Consider the following 23,492-nt stretch of genomic DNA (forward strand, 5'->3'; position numbering starts at 1 on the left):
TCCCAGCTAGCAAAGCCGCCCTGGGAACGAGGTCAAACACAGATCCTCGCTCCCGAAGCTAAGCAGCAGGTCTGCGGCTAATGGGAGACCGAGTGCACCTTCGGAACCCCGTTACACCTATCATATGGTGATCTAAATTTTTTGTATACCCCCAGGCATGAGAACAGTCATGAAGGAGGAATAGGAAAACCTTTTTCAATACAGTGCACCTTTTAAGTCATTCCCTCACTTACATTCCCATCTTTTAAGGTCCACACCCTCAAACTCTTCCACCCATTCTCCCTGCAGTTGTCTACCGTCACCCTGCCTTACTCACTCAGATGCTGGATCACTTTGCTGCCCTTGCCACTATATATCCTACCTTGAAAGTTACCAGATCTCATAATGGGTGACTTAAATATCCCCATAATATCCCCATACACAGCCCTATCACGCCACCTACCTCACAATTTCTATCTCTAACCCAGTGATGGCCAACCTGAGGCTCTCCAGCTGTTGCAAAACTATAACTCCCAGCATGCCCAGACTTGCCTACAGCTATCAGCCTAGAGCAGGGCATGGTGGGAGTTGTAGTTTTACAACAGCTGGAGAGCCACAGGTTGGGCATCCCTGCTCTAACCTCTTCTTTTGGCCTTTCAAAACTTTCAATTCAGTAACACACTTGACCTGCTCTTCCTCCAGCTCTGCTCAGTTTTCACTTTACTACTTCTCTTTTGTCATACCCGGACCACAACTTTATTTCCTTCACCGTCAAGAAATCTCATCCTTCTCACGCCTATTTATAGCACCTTCAGAAATCTACATACCTTAAGGGTCCATTCACACGTCTGTAATTTGGGTCCGCATTCGTTACGCAATTTGCGGACCCATTCACTTTTCAATGCAAATCGACATTTCCTGGATCCGCATCTGTTTTTTCGGGATCCGCATCCGTTTTTTCGGGATCCGTTTCATCCGCACATCACAGACACTATAATACAAAATGCCTTTTCTGGTCCGCAATTGCGGACAAGAATAGGACATGTTCTATTTTTTCCAGGAACGAAATTGCGGATCCCGAAAAAACTGATCCCGAAAAAACGGATGCGGATCCCGAAAAAACGGATGTGGGTCCAGGAAATGTGGATTTGCATCCGTTCCGGCCCCATTGAAAGTGAATGGGTCCGCAAATTGCGGAACGAATGCGGACCCAAATTACGGACGTGTGAATGGACCCTTAAAGGGGTTTTCTGGGATAACTGTTTTCATTTATCCCACATAGTATGTATGGGCTATTAAAAGATTCATACTTTCCTACTCCAATGATTGTCTTGAGCAGTGACATGTCCCGAAGCTGCACATGGGAACATGTCACCACTGAAGCCATTCATAGGCCACAGCAGCGCAGGTGACAATTTCCATATGCAGTTAGAAGAAAACAAGCATGGATCCTGAAGATGGCTGAGCAAGAGCCAGAGCTCAGGGCTGGAACTTAAGTAATCCTGGAAAACCTCTTTAAACCTCAGAAACTGATAGACATTATGGTAACCATTGTCCCCATTGAGCCAAAGTTAGTTATTCGCAAAGTAGCACGTGACTTTGTTGAATATCTTTGGTCGTTGATTTTTAAAGTGGAAAACTTTGGCTCATTGGAGCCCATACATTCTAATACTGCATGGAGACGGATCTCCCATCTTCTGATTGTCTGTGTGCCAGAATCTGATCTGCCAGTTTCTAGAAAAAATTATAACAACATCTGTCGGGCCATGGGAGGTCACACCCCACTTGCCCACTTTTCTCACCACTTCTGAAAAGTGTAAAAAGTTGTGGGGTTATGCCTTAAATACTTCTGCCCGTAGGTGTTTTATCTCTGGATGCATGAATGTATTATATGTACATTGTGAAGACATATTTATCATCACAGTTGCTTTCCTGTTTTTCAGGATATTGTCAAGTGCAGGAAAAGAATTGAATGATAATTTCCTGAAAGCATTAGCCTTAAGGGAAGAGGCAAATCGCAATGGGAAGATGACCGTGAGTACACTAGATTGGATTCATTGGTACTCTGTGCAGTAGTTATTTTCTGTAGTCACACTTCGCTGATTTGTAAATTAATTGCAGAACACTCATCTGAGGATTAGGCTGATGTTTTTTATTTTCTATACATATGTGATATTTACAGGTGAAACTCGAAAAATTTGAATATTGTGCAAAGTTCATTTATTTCAGTAATGCAACTTAAAAGGTGAAACTAACATATGCGATAGACTTATTACATGGAAAGCGAGATATTCCAAGCCTTTGTTTGTTATAATTTGGATGATTATGGCTTACAGCTTATGAAACCCCAAAGTCACAATTTTGAGGTCCCCTTTGCTCAGGGGGTATGGATTAATTACTGACTAGAGTGTGACACTTTGAGCCTAGAATATTGAACCTTTTCACAATATTCTAATTTTAAGCTGAATTAATGCAATTCCTTTTAATTTGCATTACTGAAATAAATGGACTTTTGCACGATATTCAAATTTTTCAAGTTTCACCTGTATATACAGTATATTTCCTAACAAATATATTAACTTGTTTTAGAGATTTGGCATGGTACATTTTAAAGGACATAAAAAAAATGTTAATTATTTGATCACTTTTTGTTAATGAGCATAAACCCATACTGCAATACATGATTAACTTGAAAAAACATTTTTCATGGAAACATATGCTAAAATAAGAAATGGAAGCCTTGTATGTTACTGTTTACAGCCATTACTTTTCTACAGTAGAAATGGCAGTGTTAGGAATTTTCAATGTAGACATTTAGGAGTTCATTTACAAACAGATATATACGCCACTTTATTCGCGCTGCAATCTGCGACTTTTCCCCCTTTTCCGCTGCTCACGCCAGGTCTAAAAAGGGGGCTTGGCGGAGAAAAGGGCAGGCCAGTAGGCCCGTCTCAGTTATCATTTTCTATGTTCTGTGTTATACTTTAAAGGGCACCTTTCAGCAGATTTGTACCTATGAAACTGGCTGACCTGTTGCAATTGTGCCTGGCAGCTGAAGGCATCTATTTTAGTCCCATATTCATATGTGCCCGTATTGTTGAAAAAAATGAAATGTTAATGTATGCAAATGAGCCTCTAGGAGCAACGGTAGTATTGCTGTTACACTTAGAGGCTCAGCTCTCTCTGCAACTGCTGTGCCCTCTGCACTTTGATAGCCAGTGCAGGCTGTGAAAAGCTCATTATAGAATTAAAACTCAAGAAAAACTGCATAGGGAACACAAAAACGAAACCCATAAAACTATGTGGGAATTGCACTTTTTGTTTCCTATTCCAACCCTTTTGGAATTTTTTTGCCCCCTCGGTGATGCTTTCATCATATATACAATGCTTTGGAATTTTTAGTATTTCACAACATTATTATCTGTAAGTGCTAAAGGGAACCTGTCATCACCTTTATGTTGCCCATACTAACGGCAGAATAAAGTAGAGACAGGTGAGTTGATCTCAGCGGTCTGTCATTTATAAGTTAAAAGTAAGTGGTTGCCGAGAACCAACATCACAATCATTGCAGACTGGGCCTGGAAAAGAGTCATGGCCACCTGAGAAGAGTCCTGGTTACTCATGAATCCCTGCTCTCCTGCCCACCTGCTGATGACTGACAGTCTTCTACCTAGTTTTCTACCTTTCTCTCTAGGAGAGAACTGCCAATCATCTCCTGCGGGGAGAGCAGGAGATTATGAATAACCATGACTCTTCTCAAGTTGATTTGACTCTTTTCGAGGCCTGGGCTGTAATGATTATAAAGCTGGTTCTCAGCAACCACTTACTTTTAGCTCATGAGTGACACACCGCTGAAATCAGCAGTTGTCACTTTTCGATGTCAGCATAAAGTTGATGACAGGTTCCCTTTAAGGTCCTCATGGGGAAGGAAAGGGGTGTCAGTGGATGAATTTTCAATGGAAAGTGGCACATGCATTAGAAGGGGAAAAGTCAGTAGAGTGATGGGAATTGGTTAAGGATTTGTGGCAGGGTAAAAATGAAGAATTATCTTACTTTGCTTATTGTCTCTCAGTAGAAAAACCACCAGCTACCATATTAAAGCATCACCCTCCATGATCATGTTAGGGCATCAATTGTGACATGCGGTAGCTATCAAACTTAGATGCTGCGGTCACTCGCATAGACCAACCCCCCTCACTCTCTGCTGCTTTGTCCTTTGGGGAGTGAGCAGGATGTAAGAGGGGGACCCCTGGCACCTGAAAGTGGTTTAGGATTCATGTAAGGGTAAGGGAACCCAATACTGGAGTGTCGCACAATATATTGCACCAGAAGCTATCTCTCTGTGGTGGCTATCAATAGCTGCCACGTTCTGTCCTCCTCCAGTTGTCTTTAATTACAATATGGAGGAGGGGGTCTAGCACCAAGCCAGCCCTACCTTCAGCATGCTTCCTGGAATTCCCCCAGTAATTATCCCTATAGTGTTCCCAGTAGTATGCTCCCTAAGTGGCCAAGGAAAGAACAAAATAATAAATTGTGGGTTCTAATCTGACCAAGAGAAACATCTGCATAGAGTTGATATATTCCCCCATGTGTTTGTGTGGGTTTTCTTTCACACTCCAAAAATATGCTACGAATAAAATAATTGGCTTCCTATAAAATGAACCCTAGTGAGTGTTGGAAATGCTTATATGGCAGCCACTGACACCCCTGCTCCATAATAATCTTTAAAGAGGACCTTTCACCGATTCTTACCCTATGAACTAAGTATACATACATGTGGAGCGGCGCCCGGGGATCTCTCTGCACTTACTATTATCCCCGGGCGCCGCTCCGTTCTCCTGCTATGTCCTCCGGTATCTCCGTTCCCTAAGTTATGGTAGGCGGAGTCTGCCCTAGCGCTGGCCAATCGCATTGCAGAGCTCACAGCCTGGGAGAAAATAACCTCCCAGGCTGTGAGCTCTGCGCTGCGATTGGCCAGCGCTAGGGCAGACTCCGCCTACCATAACTTAGGGACTGGTATCTCCGCCTACTATAACTTAGTGAGCGGAGATACCGGAGGGCATAGCAGGAGAACGGAGCGGCGCCCGGGGATAATAGTAAGTGCAGTGAGATCCCCGGGCGCCGCTCTACATATCTGTATAGTTAGTTCATAGGGGAAGAATCGGTGAAAGGTCCTCTTTAAGCTTTGAGTCCCTTGTGTCAAAAAAGCTCATCACAAATGTTTGTCATTAGAGAATCCAGACCCACAGCAATCGGATGAATTCCCAGGTTTGTCTTCATGCGACAAACCCTTTAACTACCGTTCAAATATAATTTAACCGCTTAGTGACCACCCATATGCCTTTTTACAGCGGTCACTAAGGGGCCTTAGGGTGGGCTGCCGCTTTTTTACGGCGGCCCAGTCTAAGCTCTGCACGGCACTCTGCTCTCACATGAGTGCCGCAGCCCTGCTCTAACAGCCCGGACAGGCAGGAGTGCCGATCCGGGCTGTTTAACACTTTACATGCGGTGGGCAATGGTGCCCGCCGCATGTAAGATGCTGACAGAGGGAGCGGAAAAAAACCTTTTCCAAATATGTTTGGTAGTGCGGCATCCGTATTGACCCGCACTACTTAAATATCACGTAAATTATCCCCTACGGTGAACACCGTAAAAAAACATAAAAAAAAAAAGAATTGCTAATTTATTCTTAGTTGCCACCGAAAAAAACATAATAACAAGCGATCAAAAAGCTCCATTTACTCCAAAATTATAACAATAAAAAATACAAGTCGTCCCCCAAAAATCAAGCCCTCACGTAACTCCATAGAAAGAAAAATAAAAGTTATGGGTCTTGGGAAGTGGAAATGCAAAAACATTTTTTTCTTTAAGAAAAAAGGGGTTTTATTGCAAAAAATTTGTAAAAACGTTAAAAATGTATTTGATATTCCTGTAATCGTACTGACCCAGAGAATAAAAATATTATGTTATTTATACCGAAAAATGAACGCCGTTAAATTTATAACGTAAAAACGCAGTGGCAGTATTGCTGTTTTTCCCATCTCCCTCCCAAAAAGAGTTAATAAAATTTAATCAGAAAGTTATGTGTACCCCAAAATGGCGCCATTAAAAACTTCAACTTGTCCCGCAAAAAGCAAGCCCTCATAAAGCTATATAAACTGAAAAATAAAAAAGTTATAGCTCTTGGAACGCGACGATGAAAAAAGGAAGACAAACACTTGGTCAGTAAGGCCCAAAACAGGCTGGTCACTAAGGGGTTAAGAGCAAGAGGCAAAAAATACAATATATAGACAAATCAGTGTTCTAAAGTTAAAAGTATTTTAATTACTAACACTTGCCTAAATGCCACATAGTAATTATTTTAGCATTTGCAATAAATGGTTAGTAATTTCAGCATTGGAAGCTCCATGCTTAGAAAGTAAGACTAATGACTGAATAACTTCTGGTCTTGACCCACAAGAGTATTTCTTAATAAAATGTGTTGAAGTAATTTTATGCTGGTGGTCAGACACCCTTCATGCTAGGTTTATGTAACATGTAACAGTCTGATCAGGCCTGACAGCTGACATGTAAGCGGAATCTGTGAAGCCATTCTTCTCTGACATAGCATTCTGATTATTGGCTGTGACATTAGGAGCCCTACAGAAGTCTAGGGGCGCACCTGATACTGGTAAAGTGTTGACCTTAGATAGATGTTAGGGCATGTTCACATCTGCGTTGAATGCTCCGTTCTGGGCCTCTGACACAGAGTTAATCAAAAATAGTAGAGACAAAAGTCCTGCATGCAGGACTTTTTTCTCCATTAGAAAATGTTCTCCCAAACAGAAATCGAATGGACCCATTTATAGTTATTGGGATCTGTTTGGCTCTGCCCTGTCAGTTAAGTGTCGGCACTTCTGTTATTTTTGTTGTCCGGACCAGAACGGAAATAATAGCGCTGATGTGAACATGCCCTTCAATGGTATGTGTACTGAAAGAACATTCACGGAAAGCTCCAAAGTAAGCCTGACCTAACGATATGTCTCATAGGTCCATTCATCCATACATCGTGGAGGGATTGCTAAATCAATATTTATATAAAAGTGCGCACATTCTACGTTTATTTTCATGAAGCATATATCTGCTGTATTGCATAAGTTAATAATTTGTCTTTCCTCTTATGTGGCCTCGGAATTACGTCAGATTTAGTTTAGCATCCGCAATTCTCGGAATACCACTCTCAGGCATTTTATCACATTAAATTCGGTCTTCCTGACCAAACACATTTAAAAATAGTTAGGTGGTTCAGTGATACCAAAAAGCCTGTGAAGGCGCAAATGGAGCAAATTGAGTATATTAATTCCACCCTGTAGTCTAAGCTTCAATAGTTGTTATAATGTTCCCTTTTCATTAAAGGCATGTGTTCAGTATGATAAAATTCCATATGTCTTGCTTTGTTTGGAATAGATTACTGCAATTTTATTTTACTTACTTATATGTTTATATACATTTATGACTAAGACATTTCATTGTTTCTAAACAGTGCTTTCTAGAGATAAAAACATTTTATTCAATATTTTATTCATTTATTTTTTTGCAGCATAGTGCCCTCTATCTTCGAATTTACATTTTTATATGGATAAAAATTGGCAAAATAAGTATAAATTTCAACATTTGTAATTCTGTCCTAAATTTTTCCAAAAAAATGTACACAAAATCCTCAGTCTCTCCTGTGTACAATGATACCAAATATGTGGAGTTTGTTTAACCCACAACATCTTTGTTGTGCGCCAAATATCACATGCGCTGACGTGTTATGTCACCACGCTGTCCTGCTGGCTGGGTGCAGTGATGTCATCAGTGATGACATCACTGTGTCCACCCAGTGTAATGACGTAATGATATCATCACATCAGCGCAAGCGAGATTTGGAGTATTTTCTTCAATCAAGAGGACCACGACGGCCTCTCCACGAGCAAATGGATGAGGTGAGATGTCACAATCAGCATTGAACACGGCATCTGAGGAGTTCAATGACAAGGGCGGCGTGATCACTACATACAATAGAATGCCATTTGTGACTAAAGGCTCTTTCACACTTGCGTTGTCCGGATCCGGCATGTACTCCACTTGCCGGAATTACACTCCGGATCCGGAAAAACGCAAGTGTACTGAAAGCATTTGAAGACGGAACCGTCTTCCAAATGCTTTCAGTGTTACTATGGCACCCAGGACGCTATTAATGTCCTGGTCTCCATAGTAGGAGCGGGGGAGCGGTATACTTACAGTCCGTGCGGCTCCCGGGGTGCTCCAGAGTGACGTCAGAGCGCCCCATGCGCATGGATGACGTGTCCAATGCGATCACATGATCCATGCGCTTGGGGCGCCCTGACGTCACTCTGGAGCGCCCCAGGAGCCGCACGGACTGTAAGTATGCTGCTCCCCCGCTACACTTTACCATGGCTGCCAGGACTTTAGCGTCCCGGCAGCCATGGTAACCATTCAGAAAAAGCTAAATGTCGGCTCCGGCAATGCGCCGAAACGACGTTTAGCTTAAGGCCGGATCCGGATCAATGCCTTTCAATGGGCATTAATTCCGGATCCGACCTTGCGGCAAGTGTTCCGGATTTTTGGCCGGAGCAAAAAGCGCAGCATGCTGCGGTATTTTCTCCGGCCAAAAAACGTTCCGTTCCGGAACTGAAGACATCCTGATGCATCCTGAACGGATTTCTCTCCATTCAGAATGCATTAGGATAATCCTGATCAGGATTCTTCCGGCATAGAGCCCCGACGACGGAACTCTATGCCGGAAGACAAGAACGCAGGTGTGAAAGAGCCCTAAGTAATTTGTAATAAATCGAGTTTCTTTGTGAACTTAGGCGAAGCAGCCGAATCTAGTTTTTGATAACTTCGCTCATCTCTATGCATGGTGCATGGACAATTAGGACATATATACCGTATTTTTCGCTTTATAAGATGCACTTTTTTTTCCCCAAAAAAGGAAATGACAGGTGTGTCTTATAAAGCGAATGGTGCAATTTTTATATTGCTGACACTGGTATTTTGCCGGCCGCTATGGTGCACAGCACTGCCTGCGATGTATCAGAGCTCTATCACGCGGGGTGGGAGGAGGGGCTGGAGGCCGGCAACTGCTGTTGAACTCACGGCGGGGCCCGGTGCAGTCACTCTACTCCATTACACCAATGGCACCAGAGACTCCAGAGCAGATTATTACGTCCCCGGCGCCTGCCGTCTCCTCATGTGACAGTGATTCCGGCTGTGCCTTGGAAGAGTATCTTGATCTTAAGCCCCATTCCAGTTCTCTAAAACACGTTACCCAACACTGACACAGAAGAAATCAAGTTTGTCCAGACTCTGCTTCAGTTGCTGCCTCCACAAGACTGTGATGAAAGGTTCTGTACTGCTCTGGGAGAGTTTGAAAGAAGGGAACTTCAGAATTTCAGTGCACATCGGAGAGTCCACTCCATGAGAAACGGGGCCATTGTGCATGTCACTGTAGACACATCTGACTTTTGTATGAGGTGTGGTGGCAAGATTCTGGGGGGGTGACACCGCTGTGTGTACAGAAAGATTTGAAGATGAGAATCTTCACTGACATCTTAAATGTTCTGTTTGTTAAACTATGATAATCGTCTGTAATAGTACTCACTGTCAAGCTAGCATTTAGGCTGGCAGCGTAACGTTACTCACTCAGTCATGCTCCTCCCACTTCATTAATGAAGCTGGCGGGCAGGGGCATGACTGAGTGAGTGACGTTAGGCTGGCAGCCTGCCTGCTAGTTTGATAGTGAGTACTACTACAGATGATTACCGTAGTTTAACAAAGCAGAGCCACTGGTTGAGGATTACATGACTAGACTTTACATATATAGACTGCTGTGAGCGGGGCCCAGTGTAATGGGGGTCTGTATTTACACAGGGACATGAGAATACACAGAGGGGACCAGCATAAGATGCTATATATGTGTAATCCACAGATGCCCCCATAACAGTGCGTCATCCACAGATCCCCCCATAACAGATTCCTTTAATTATTTATTTTATTCTATAAAAATGCTTTTTATTGTCATCACTTTTCATTCTGATCAATTGAGGCCAACATCCAGAAGAAACAAAGGACCAGCCCTTAGAAACATTGCGCGTAGGCAAATGAAACAAATATTCACAGAACATCTTGAATTAAGTTGATCCAAACGCTTGTTTGTTTCACTTGACAAGCTGTTTCTATTTCACGACAGTAAAATGTTTCCCTGGCTAACTTGAATTTAGCAATAATTATGACCATGATATCATAAAAGTATTTGAAGAAAAATGTGGAAAATTTCTGATGAAGATTTCTAGTATACAATCTGGAAAACATCAACAAATATCACTCAAAAGGCTAAGAAAAGGAGACAAATTGGAGGCTTTTTCCATGCCAGATGGTGGTGTTACCGAGTGGCACAAGAACAAATGAGCTGAAGAAAAAGCTACAAAACATGTTCTGTAACAGATTTCTGAGAATCGTAAGGGGTAGCTGCTTACCAGAACTGAAAGAATAAACATACATATTTTGTTCCTTTACCCACAAAGAAATGTGGCATTGTCCTCAAACTATTTGTGCTCCGAAAGTTTAAAAAATTGCAAGTTCACCCCTATATGCTATATTTAGATATGGAAGTGTTTATCTAGAAGAGTATTTTTCCCAGATTCTATAGATTGGAGGGTTCTCACTCTAAGGCCTCTTTCACACTGACGTGTGTGACTCGTGCCTGTGCTGCGGCCCGCAAATAGCGGGCCGCAATGCACGATCGCCAGCCGTAGGTCAGCCGCATCGGATCGCGGACCCATTCACTTTAATGGGTCCGCGATCCGCCCGTTCCGCTAAAAGATAGGACATGTTCTATCTTTTTGCGGAACGGAAGTACGGGACGTAACTCCACGGAAGCACTCCAAAGTGCTTCCGAGGGGTCCCGTTCCGTGCGGCCGTTCCGCGATTCCGGATTTGCGGACCCATTGAAGTGAATGGGTCCGCATCCGTGATGCGGTATGCACACGGAACTGTGGCCGAGTATTGCGGCCCACGATTTGCGGGCCGCAATACGGCCACGGATCACACACGTCAGTGTGAAAGAGGCCTAAGGCTGAATGCACACGGCCGTGTTCCACGGCCGAGAGAGGTCCGTGGTATGCCGGGCTGGATTCCTGTTCACAGCAGGAGCGCACGGCGTCATTGGTTGCTATGACGCCGTGCGCTTCATGTCGCCGCTGAACTACAGTAATACACTATACGAGTGTATTACTGTAGTGCAGCGGCGGCATGAAGCGCACGGCGTCATAGCAACCAATGACGCCGTGCGCTCCTGCTCTGAACAGGAATCCAGCCCGGCATACCACGGACCTCTCTCGGCCGCGGAGCACGCCGTGTGCATTTGGCCTAAATATGAGACCCAGTCCCACATCTATAAATCATACCCTTATGGTTCAACACAATGCCATTAAAAGCTGGTAGAAGTGACCACTGTTGAGAAGACAGCACCTCAATACATAAGGGTGAATGAGGTTGAATTTGTGAAGGTAGCTATGCCAGTTTCCCATGGAGAAAAGTCAGACTTTTTTGAAGGCCCTCTTTTGTGCAAAAATGTGTGACTTTGTTCTGGTTTACACCTTGGTTACCACATTTCTAAATAATGGGTGTAAGTTAAGCAGGGAATTGATGGGGGAATCCTATGCAGCTATACAGATTTAATATTGCCTACTCTATACACAGCCTGGTCGCACTTGTGACCGCTGTGACCCCTATAGCTACTCCACTGGTTTCTCTTATGTTTTACTACTTAAAAAAAATAAAAACCTTTAAAAAATTATTTTTTTGCATCGTCATATTCTGGCAGCCATTTTTTTTTAATTTTGTTGTCTACATAGTTGTGTGAGTGCTCATTTTTTTGTAGGATAAGCTGTAGTTTTTATTGGTACCATATTGGCTACAACTTTTTTTAGGCTTGTTTCACATAACTGCGCAGCGTTATGTGTCCGACCACTCCTTGGCATATTTTCTAGGTTGCGTCTGGATCTCTGCCAGCCTCCATGTCGGATCCTCAGGGATGGATTCGACAGGCTGTTCCCAGCCGAAACAGCCTGCCAGATCTATGTTGCGCATATGTGAAATAAGTATTATTACTTTTTATTAATTTATAACTTTTTTGTGGAGGACAACATGACCAAAGAAAAGCAAATTGCCTTTTTTTTTTCTGTTGTCTGCGTATTGATATATTTTAATAGTTCAGTCACAGAATACTATTGCAGTCTATGGGATTTTCACTGCCTGCCTGTCAGACCGTGCCTCGTGCATGGCTTTTCAGGCAGCCCACTATGACAGTGCTGAAAGCTTTCACATAGCAACTGACTGGGCCCTTAATTCTGTGGGGGCTTCTAACTCCAAAGCTATTGCGATCAATAGCATTTAACTCCACAGATGTTGCAATCAGTGGCAACTGAGGGGTTAAATGACAGCTGGCACCCGCCACATTTATAGTTAGCTCATCGCGTTTTCTTAACACTTATGGCATACAGGTGTCATGGTGGGTTAAAAAAGGAAAATACATTGATCAGTGAAGATAAAAAAAATACAAAAGTAAATAAGTTTAAAAGCCTTAACCTGTTCCCGACTGCCCAATGTAAATTTAAATATGATTTAAACAGCAGACACCCATGGCTAATGTAAGCGATCGACGATAATGTCGATTGCACACATTGAACCCCTCAGATACTGTCAAATTTGAACACGGTATCTGGGAGCTCAAAAATCCGGGTGAGTGCACTCCTGGGCGTGTAACGGCTCCCCCTAGCAGGGATCATAGGAACATATAGAAATTCTCCTAGACTCCAATGCAAATGCTTTCGAGTCTATGAGAGAAGTAATCTATTGCTTATTCAAATTCCCTAGGTAAACAAAAAAAAAGTTTTTATAAATATTAAGAAAAAAAAAATATAAAAATTAAAATCACTCCCCTTTCCTTAAAAATAAATAAACACAAAAATGCTGCATGCGAAAACACCCGTACTATTAAAATATAATAAAAATATTTAGCCTCTTATAGCGAATGGCATAATGGAAAAAAACATAAAATCTGCCGACTCGCCACTTTTTGTCACTTCACTTCCCCAAAATATTTTTATAAAAATGTATGAAAAAGTCACTCCAAAATGGTATCAATAAAAACTATATCATCCCGCAAAAAATGAGCCCTCACACAGTTCCGTACACATAAAAATAAAATAAGTTATGGGGGTCTATGGTCATGCAGGTGAGTATCACCTTAAATTCATGACAATAGCAGATACATGTAATACTATGTTGATATACCGTGTTTAATACTGCACAAAAAGTGCTAAATGCTCATAAAATACCAGTGCTTAAAAAATGTATTAATAATACATCCACATGATGATTATAACAAAAATACCATTCCTTTTGATGCCTTTGTGAAAACTCAGATCCGACAGTATATTCTAACACAGAGGCGTTCCCATAGTGATGGGGACGCTTCTAGTTAGAATATACTTTGAACTGTGTACATGACTGCCCCCTGCTGCCTGGCAGCACCCGATCTCTCACAGGGGGCTGTAATCCGCACAATTAACCCCTCAGGTGCTGCACCTGAGGGGTTAATTGTGCGTATCATAGCCCCCTGTAAGAGATCATGTGCTGCCAGGCAGGAGGGTGCACACCCCCCTCCCTCCCAAGTTTTAAATTCATTGGTGGCCAGTTGGCCCCCCCTCCCTCCCCTGTATTACTGACTATTCATTGGTGGCCAGTGGGCCCCCCTCCCTCCCCCTCCTAATTAAAATCTCCCCCCCTATCATTGGTGGCAGCGGAGAGTTCCGATCGGAGTCCCAGTTTAATCGCTGGGGCTCCGATCGGTAACCATGGCAACCAGGACGCTACTGCAGTCCTGGTTGCCATGGTTACTTAGCAATTTTTAGAAGCATTATACTTACCTGCGAGCTGCGATGTCTGTGACCGGCTGGGCGCTCCTCCTACTGGTAAGTGACAGGTCTGTGCTATAAGCAATGCACCGCACAGACCTTTCACTTACCAGTAGGAGGAGCGCCTGGCCGGTCACAGACATCGCAGCTCGCAGATAAGTATAATGCTTCTAAAAATTGCTAAGTAACCATGGCAACCAGGACTGCAGTAGCGTCCTGGTTGCCATGGTTACCGATCGGAACTCTCCGCTGCCACCAATGATGGGGGGTCGGTTATTGTAATTAGGGGGGGAGGGAGGGGGGGGGCCATCCGCACTGGCCACCAATGTGTTAAATACAAGGGAGGGAGGGGGGGCCGGCCGCACTGGCCACCAATGTGTTAAATACAAGGGAGGGAGGGGGGGGTCGGCCGCACTGGCCACCAATGTGTTAAATACAAGGGAGGGAGGGGGGGCGGCCGCACTGGCCACCAATGAGTTAAATACAGGGGAGGGAGGGGCGCTGCACTGGCCACCAATGAGTTAAATACAGGGGGGGAGGGGGGCAGTCATGTACACAGTTCTTTTAGTATATTCTAACCTGAAGCGTCCCCATCACCATTCTTCAAGTTAAAATTTACCATCGAAGAAAACTCTGATCCGATGGTATAAAAGGGACTCCTGACTTTACATTGAAAGTCAATGGGGGACGGATCCGTTTGCAATTGCACCATATTGTGTCAACGTCAAACGGATCCGTCCCCATTGACTTGCATTGTTATTCAGGACGGATCGGTTTGGCTCCGCAAATCCTCCAAAAATGTCCGTAGATCCTCCAAAAATCAAGGAAGACTCACGGACGAAAAAACGGTCACGGATCACGGACCTACGGACCCCGTTTTTGCGGACCTTAAAAAAAACCGGTTGTGTGCATGAGGCCTTTACCTAATTATATGTACTTTTAATTATGTTATAGCATAGATAATATATGAGAAGGTAGTGCTAAATGTGTTGGTTGTTTTGTTGCATTTAAAGTCACGACATAGCTAATCTAGCATGGCAGCTCTATTTGTGTGACATTTCTACTGCCCCATAATATGTTGTGCTGCTGAAAAATGGATGATACCATATATATGCAAACATGAGCGGCTCAGACGTCATTAGGTTTCATACGTCTACAGGAAATCTACATGTTAAAATGCAGTAGTTTAAAGGAAGTGCCATTTGTGGTAAGGTAAATCTTTCCAGTCTAGGCTGTTTTAAATGGATTTACTCTGAAAGGAACATTCATTCTAGAGTTTGTCACCTTTCACCTTTAAAACATCCCAGCTTTCTCTGAAAGTAACTAACTTTTTGATGTGTTGTAAACCTATTCACTCAAGTTACTCCAGAGCTTCAGACTGTTGCCCTACAGGTCCCTTGAAAATAAAATAGACGATGAGGTTAAATTTACAGTGTTTTATACTATATTTTCAGTTCTCTGAAATACTGTACTACATGCAAATATATAACCATACAAGTGCATGGATGGGTGTAATAAAAAAATAACTTAAAGTACACATAAAAAAATTGTAATCAGGTCAGTGTCCTCTGTAAATGATTTTATAATACTAATATAATACTTACCCTTAGGGCTCATGCACATGACCGTATGTATTTTGCAGTCTGCAAAACATGGATCCGCAAAAAAAAAAAAAAAAACGGATTACATCTGTGTGACCTACATGTTGCATCCGTTGTAACAATGCCTGTCCTTTTCCGCAAAATGAACAAGAATAGGACATGTTCTATTTTTTTTGCGGAACAGACATACGGACACGGAATGCACACGGATTCATTTTAGTTTTTTTTTTTTCCATTGAAATGAATGGTTCAGCATATGGACCTGTAAAAATAAATGGAACGGAAAAGGAAAAAAAAAAATGTTTGTGATCCCTTGAAGGCATTTTCTGAGATTTTGATATTGATTGCCTATCCTCAGGATAGGTCATCAATATCTAATCAGTGGGCACCCTCGCCCTCAGCTATTGGAGCATCGGGCCTCTTCCTACATCACTGCTGTCATGTCCATCTGTTACATGGCCAAGGCGCGCAGCTCAGTCCCATTGAGCCTGTGATGCAATACCTAGCACACCTGCTATACCATATAACAGTGCTGTGCTTGGTGAGCTGTGAGGAGGCCGCAGTGGTCACCGGAGGGCCAAGGCCTCTTCAAACAACTGATCATCAAAGATGCGAGGAGCTAGACCCCCACCAGTCAGAGATTACTTGAGGATATCTCAGACAACTCCTTTAAAAGCATATAGTAAAGTCTTGTTCAAGCGGCTTTTTTTGCTTGGGTGATGTTTATATCAGTAAAAGTCAAAAACACCAAATCCATGAGAAACATAATGGATAGATCCCATTTTAGAGCAATAGGATCTGCCAGGATTTTCTGTTTGAAAGCAAATCTGTCATACTGTTAGGGTGAACAGATTTTTTTCTTAACAGAGGTGAAATGATCATGACTTAATAAGCACACACAGATATTTGCGCTAACCTTAGCCTTAGGCCTCATGCACACGACCATCCCCAACATACAGATACTGGCCATGTGCGTCCTACAATTTCTGCAGGTCCCATTGTCAAAATGCATAATCTAGTCTGCCAAATGGCACATATACACTCACCTAAAGAATTATTAGGAACACCTGTTCTATTTCTCATTAATGCAATTATCTAGTCAACCAATCACATGGCAGTTGCTTCAATGCATTTAGGGGGGTGGTCCTGGTCAAGACAATCTCCTGAACTCCAAACTGAATGTCAGAATGGGAAAGAAAGGTGATTTAAGCAATTTTGAGCGTGGCATGGTTGTTGGTGCCAGACGGGCCGGTCTGAGTATTTCACAATCTGCTCAGTTACTGGGATTTTCACGCACAACCATTTCTAGGGTTTACAAAGAATGGTGTGAAAAGGGAAAAACATCCAGTATGCGGCAGTCCTGTGGGCAAAAATGCCTTGTGGATGCTAGAGGTCAGAGGAGAATGGGCCGACTGATTCAAGCTGATAGAAGAGCAACGTTGACTGAAATAACCACTCGTTACAACCGAGGTATGCAGCAAAGCATTTGTGAAGCCACAACACGCACAACCTTGAGGCGGATGGGCTACAACAGCAGAAGACCCCACCGGGTACCACTCATCTCCACTACAAATAGGAAAAAGAGGCTACAATTTGCACGAGCTCACCAAAATTGGACTGTTGAAGACTGGAAAAATGTTGCCTGGTCTGATGAGTCTCGATTTCTGTTGAGACATTCAAATGGTAGAGTCCGAATTTGGCGTAAACAAAATGAGAACATGTATCCATCATGCCTTGTTACCACTGTGCACGGTGGTGGTGGTGTAATGGTGTGGGGGATGTTTTCTGGACACACTTTAGGCCCCTTAGTGCCAATTGGGCATCGTTTAAATGCCACGGGCTACCTGAGCATTGTTTCTGACCATGTCCTTGCTTACATGACCACCATGTACCCATCCTCTGATGGCTACTTCCAGCAGGATAATGCACCATGTCACAAAGCTCGAATCATTTCAAATTGGTTTCTTGAACATGACAATGAGTTCACTGTACTAAAATGGCCCCCACAGTCACCAGATCTCAACCCAGTAGAGCATCTTTGGGATGTGGTGGAACGGGAGCTTCGTGCCCTGGATGTGCATCCCTCAAATCTTCATCAACTGCAAGATGCTATCCTATCAATATGGGCCAACATTTCTAAAGAATGCTATCAGCACCTTGTTGAATCAATGCCACGTAGAATTAAGGCAGTTCTGAAGTCAAAAGGGGGTCCAACACCGTATTAGAATGGTGTTCCTAATAATTCTTTAGGTGAGTGTAGATGCAGACAACGCATGATGTGCTATCAGCATCTTTTGTGGCTCCGTTGAAATTAATGCGTCTACATCCAGTCCACAAAAAATGTGGATCAGATGCAGAAAAAACATATGGTCATGTGCATGAGACCATAAAGTGTATTTCCGAGATCTGGAACCCATTTTTAGATGTCTAAATATCTAGATCACCAGTCGCTGTCTCTGGATCTGGTGCCGAGCTCCCTTCTATGCTGGTTCCAGACCCTGCTGGACCGGAGCTGTGACGTGCCATCTACATGCACAACTACTGACACTTGCCTACACATGTTACTGCTAATGTCAGTGATTGACCAGCAGCAGTGACATGCATGTAAATGGCATGTCACACCTCATAGAAATGGCACCTGTAACTGGTGAGTCTTTTTTATTTGATTTAATAAATGTTCACACTCTGCCTGGCCATCTAAACTGTGGTTTCTAGTCTCGGAGAACTATGTTGAGTATAAATATACATTTCTAAACCCTGATCTATTGGTCAGTGTTAGGTTGCCATTAGTGTAGAGCGAAGCAAAGCATTCAAAGCGGAATTCGGTCGAAAGTTTAGGAAAACTTCGATTTGCAACAAATTTCCTCACACTTTATGGTAACGAATCAGTTTTTCCTGAAGTGGCGACTGCACGAGTTACAAAGTGAAAGTAAGAAGTCTAGGAACGCAAGATCACCCATAATGCCTTGCAGCCAGCCAATCTGCAGGTAGTTATCCCCTGTGATGTCACAGCCCTATAACACCCTCATTTCCTGAGGTCTCCACCATTGTCTTGTTAGCTGGGCATACAGAAAGACATGGCAAGCGCTCATGCGCTAGGGACAGTGTTGCTGTAAATGATTAATAGAAGAATATTGGAGAGGGAGAGTGTGTAGAGAGTGCATCACCATGTGCATCATATTCTAGTGCACCGGCATTCAAAGTTAGGGTCCATTCAGACGTCCGTAGTGTTTTGCAGTCCCCATATTGTGGACTGCAAAACACTGATGCCGCACATCGCCGGCACTTAAAGGGTTTCTATCACTTCATATGACATAATTAGCTGGCAGACACTAGCGATCTGCTAGTGTCTGCTCTGGCCAACCATCCTACTATAATCACTTGTGGGGCAGATCGCTAGTGTCTGCCAGCTAATTATGTCATATGAAGTGATAGAAACCCTTTAATAGAGGATACTTAATCTTGTCCACAGCTGCGGACAAAAATAGGACATGCTCTATCTTTTTGCAGAACGGAAATTCGGGTCCGCGTACTGGAAATGCGGATGCGGACAGCATCTTTTCTGGCCCTATTGAAAATGAATGGATCCACACCCGTTCCGCATAATTGCGGAACGGATCCGGACCCATTCTGCGGACGTCTGAATGGACCCTTAACCCGTTATTTTAGTGAAAAAGTTAGGCCTCTTTCACACAGGCGTCACGTGTGTGGGCCGGATAGGATGCGGGTGTGTATGAAAATGCACGATTTTCCCGCGCAAGTGCAAAGCGTTTTAATGCGTTTTGCATGCGCGTGAGAAAAATCAGCATGTTTGGTACCCAGACCCGAACCCAGACTTCTTCATAGAAGTTCGGGTTTGGGTTAGGTGCTCTGTAGATTTTATTATTTTCCCTTATAACATGGTTATAAGGAAAAATAATAGCATTCTTAATACAAAATGCTTAGTAAAATGTCCATTGAGGGGTTAAAAATAATAAACAAATTTAACTCACTCCATCCACTTGGTCGCGTAGCGGATCTCCTCTTCTTTCTTCTTTCGTCAGGACCTGGGTAAAGGACCTTTGATGATGTCACTGCGCTCATCACATGGTTCATCACCTTGGTGATGAACCATGTGCTGGATCATGTGATGGACCATGTGATGAGCGCAGCGACGTCATCAAATATCCTTTACCTAGGTCCTGAAGAAAGAAGAGGAGATCCGCTACGCAACCAAGTGGATGAGGTGAGTTAAATTTGTTTACTATTTTTGAAACCCCTCCATCCCTAATTTACTTAGCATTCTGTATTAAGAATGCTATTATTTTCACTTATAACCATGTTATAAGGGAAAATAATAAAGATCGGGTCCCCATCCCGCTCGTCTCCTTAGCAACCATGCGTGAAAATCACACCGCATCCGCACTTGCTTGCGGATGCTTGCGATTTTCCCGCAGCCCCATTCACTTCTATGGGGCCTGCGTTGTGTGAAAAACGCACAATATAAAGCATGCTGCGATTTTCACGCAACGCACAAGTGATGCGTGAAAATCACCGCTCATATATGCACAGCCCCATAGAAATGAAAGGGTCCGGATTCAGTGCGGGTGCAATGCATTCACCTCACGCATCGCATCCGCGCGGAATACTCGCCCGTGTGAAAGAGGCCTTAGTGTTCCTCAGTATTAAAGGCAGGTGTCATATATCGCAGTGTGCATCACATTCTAGTGCACTGACATTTAGAGTTAATGTGTTATTTTAGTGATACAGTTACTGTACACTATGGTCAACAGACAGTTGCCTGGGCTCTTCAAAGCACCAGCTCCATGAGCAGCAACTTAAAGGGATTGTGTCACTTCAGCAAACAGCATTTATTATGTAGATATTAATACAAGGCACTTACTAATGTATTGTGATTGTCCATATTGCTTCCTTTGCTGTCTGGATTCATTTTTCCATCACATTATACACTGCTTGTTTCCATGGTTATGACCTTCCTACAGTCCATCCGCGGAGGCTGTGCTTGCACACTGTAGAAAAAAGCACTACCCTATGTGAGCGCCCACGGTGCCGGCCACCAGAGAGGCACTTTTTCCTATAGTGTGCAAGCACTACCGGGTTACTCGGGGGTCATTTTAGGAGGCTTGATAAGCCTGCCTGATCAGATGTGTTTTTAAGGCACATTTGAAGGTAGGGAAGTTGGGAATTGATCTGATATTCCGGGAAAGAGCATTCCAGAGACTAGGTGCCGCTTGAGAAAAGTCTTGCAGATGGGAATGGGAGGTACGAATTATGGAGGATTGTAATCTTAGGTCATTAGCAGAATGGAGAGCATGAGTAGGGTGTTAGACGGAAATGAGGGTGGAGATGTATGGAGGTGCAGCACTGTGAAGAGCTTTGTGGGTGAGAACTGTATTCTGTGGTGGATGGGCAACCGGTGAAGTGACTGGCACAGACTAGTAGCATCAGTATAGTGGGTTGACAGATAGATGAGCCTGGCTGCAGCATTTAGGACAGACTGAAGGGTGGAGAGTTTAGTGAGAGGGAGATCGATTTGAAATTATTTGCAGTAGTCAAGATGAGAATGAATCAAGGCAATAACAAGACTTTTTGCCATTTCCAAAGGGTGGATTCTGTAGATATTCTTGAGGTGCAGATGACAAGAGCGTGCAAGTGATTGGAAATGGGGAACAAAGGAAAGATCCGAGTCAAATGTGGCCCCAAAACAGCAGGCGTGTTGCACAGGAGTTATGATAGTGCCACAGAACAAAATTGAAATATTAAGTTTGGGTGGGTTAGTAGATGGGGAAAGACAAGAAGTTCATTGAGAGGTTCGGTTTTAGATACAGAGGGGACATTATGTTAGAGACTGCTGCCAGACAATCACTGGTGTTTTGGAGTAAAACAGGGGTGATGTCAGGGGATGAAATTTAGAGCTCCGTCTACCAGTCATAACAGACTGCATCGGCTGTAGTGAGGTATTATCGAAGCCCGCTATTAGAGATCGCTATAGACAAAAGTCTATAGACAAAAGTCAGAGGTAAGCTTACCCTATACTCACGCCACGAATAGGATATTACCGACATACATGTGAGTACTGGAATAACCCTCGGCAAACCGCACTGTGTATCACTGACCTACTTTGATCATATTGTGAATCCAAGTCCCAGACTGCAACATTGTATATGAACATTAATTAGTAACTATAAGTTACATTCTCCAGGGAAACAACTTTGGTATTACTATTGCTGAGTTCCTTCATACAATTGGCAGCATGTCCAGATCGTCACTTTGACTATTATTTTCTCCATGAGCCCGTCTGCACTTTTAGAGATATAATCACCTCTATTTTTGCTAAACCCCCTGTATTTTATTTGCAACACATTGTATTTTTATTTTTTGCATTTTTTGCATTGGTTGGACTTTGTGTATTTTCCATTTACCCTTGATACACTTTTTTAGATGCATTGACCTGCATTTGCCTTTTTTCATTTTTTGCACAGATTTGGACTATATTCATTTTATTTATCACAAATATAGGTTACAGCTTGAATTATATATTTTTTTACACAATGTTGCCATAAGGAAATTTGTTCACGACATTACTTCTAGGATTTATTGGACTATTTCTGCTTGAGATTGGAATGAACTCTGCCCTGATCTCAGAACCTGCATTTCAGTAGCTATTTTACAAGTCTAACAGCTGATACCCATACTTTACTGAATAACCGCAGTGCTGCTATTGCTTTGCTCTAGATATATTTTCCTTTTTTGCTTATATTTTTCTTGGAGATATCTGTTCGGACATTTTATATATACATATATATTTTATATATTTCTGGCTATATTTTATACCTACAACCATTTAATAAATACATTTTAGTGACACATTATATATTGAGTCTATGTGAATCCACTTATAAGAGTGCCCACTCACTTCCTTTTGCACTATTTGATTTTGGTGAACAGAGTGCGACATCAGTTTGGAGCACCTTGCCATCTCCAACCAGAGGGAGAGCCGCCCTAGACATCCTCCTAGATGCATTTAGCTTATATTTTGTTTGTATGCATTTCTTTTTTTTTATTATATGTATTTCCTTCATTTCTAATCGAGAAACACTGTATGTCTATGTGTTTAAGGCTTCACTATGACAGCATATGTAAGAAGTGGTTATCGGAAGAAGTGAGAAGTTTTGCAAAAACGGTTTTTATTTTGACCGGTGAAAGAAACAGTAGTAGGAAACTGGAGCCCAGCATATTTTAACCAGAAATAGTTGTAAAATTTGAGAATTGTGGCCTCCATGTGCATTAGACACGAGTGAGTGCACACGTTTAGACAGATCCGAAGTCAGATATACATGGCATTATCCTGTATTGTAGTCTACTACTAGCCATTAGTTTAATAAAAGAGATAGAAGGAATGTAAATAGGGACCGAGTCACAAATACACGTATTCTCTTTGTAGCCATTAAACGTGATATGCATGCACTATTTCATTTAACATATTTCAGTCCTGTAACAGAAACGTCTCAGTGGCAGCTGGGACTGACATGATCAACAATAAGCTCCTTTTGTACTTTTGTTCCTATGCCCTACAGTGGAGTCAAGAAAGCATTCCAAGTGGTCTAGAGTCGTGTTCTAGCAGTGCACAGATGACTGGCTTTGAACTGGACACAGAATCCTACAGCAACTGTAGAATAAAAGATCGTTTTTCATGTGTAGATACAGTTAGATAAGAGTCCATGACTCTTGCTAGCTTCTAAGGCATCTCATACTCTACACCCGGCCACTGCCGCCGCTGTATCAGATGATCTGAAGGAGAGATAATAAGCCTTATTAATAGCTCTACAAAATATAGAATTCATTTTAATTAGCTTTGGCAGGATGTTTCAGCAAAAATTCATTCTCTGATTTAGAGAGGCATAGTGGAACATATCTGAATTATTAATAAATAATTCTTCTCTTT

The 23,492-nt window shown here is 42.8% G+C and overlaps 1 protein-coding gene across 1 annotated transcript in view; it reads left to right on the top strand.

The window, feature by feature from the left end:
• Window positions 1-23,492, top strand: part of CFAP299 (cilia and flagella associated protein 299) — a 625,798-nt gene that overhangs the window by 233,335 nt on the left and 368,971 nt on the right. Inside the window, exon 3 of the mRNA XM_040417930.1 lies at window positions 1,923-2,013. Coding sequence (XP_040273864.1) covers window positions 1,923-2,013 — 91 coding nt within the window. The remainder of the gene's footprint in view (window positions 1-1,922; window positions 2,014-23,492) is intronic.

Source organism: Bufo bufo, chromosome 2 (assembly GCF_905171765.1).
Source record: "Bufo bufo chromosome 2, aBufBuf1.1, whole genome shotgun sequence".
Lineage (NCBI taxonomy): Eukaryota > Metazoa > Chordata > Amphibia > Anura > Bufonidae > Bufo > Bufo bufo.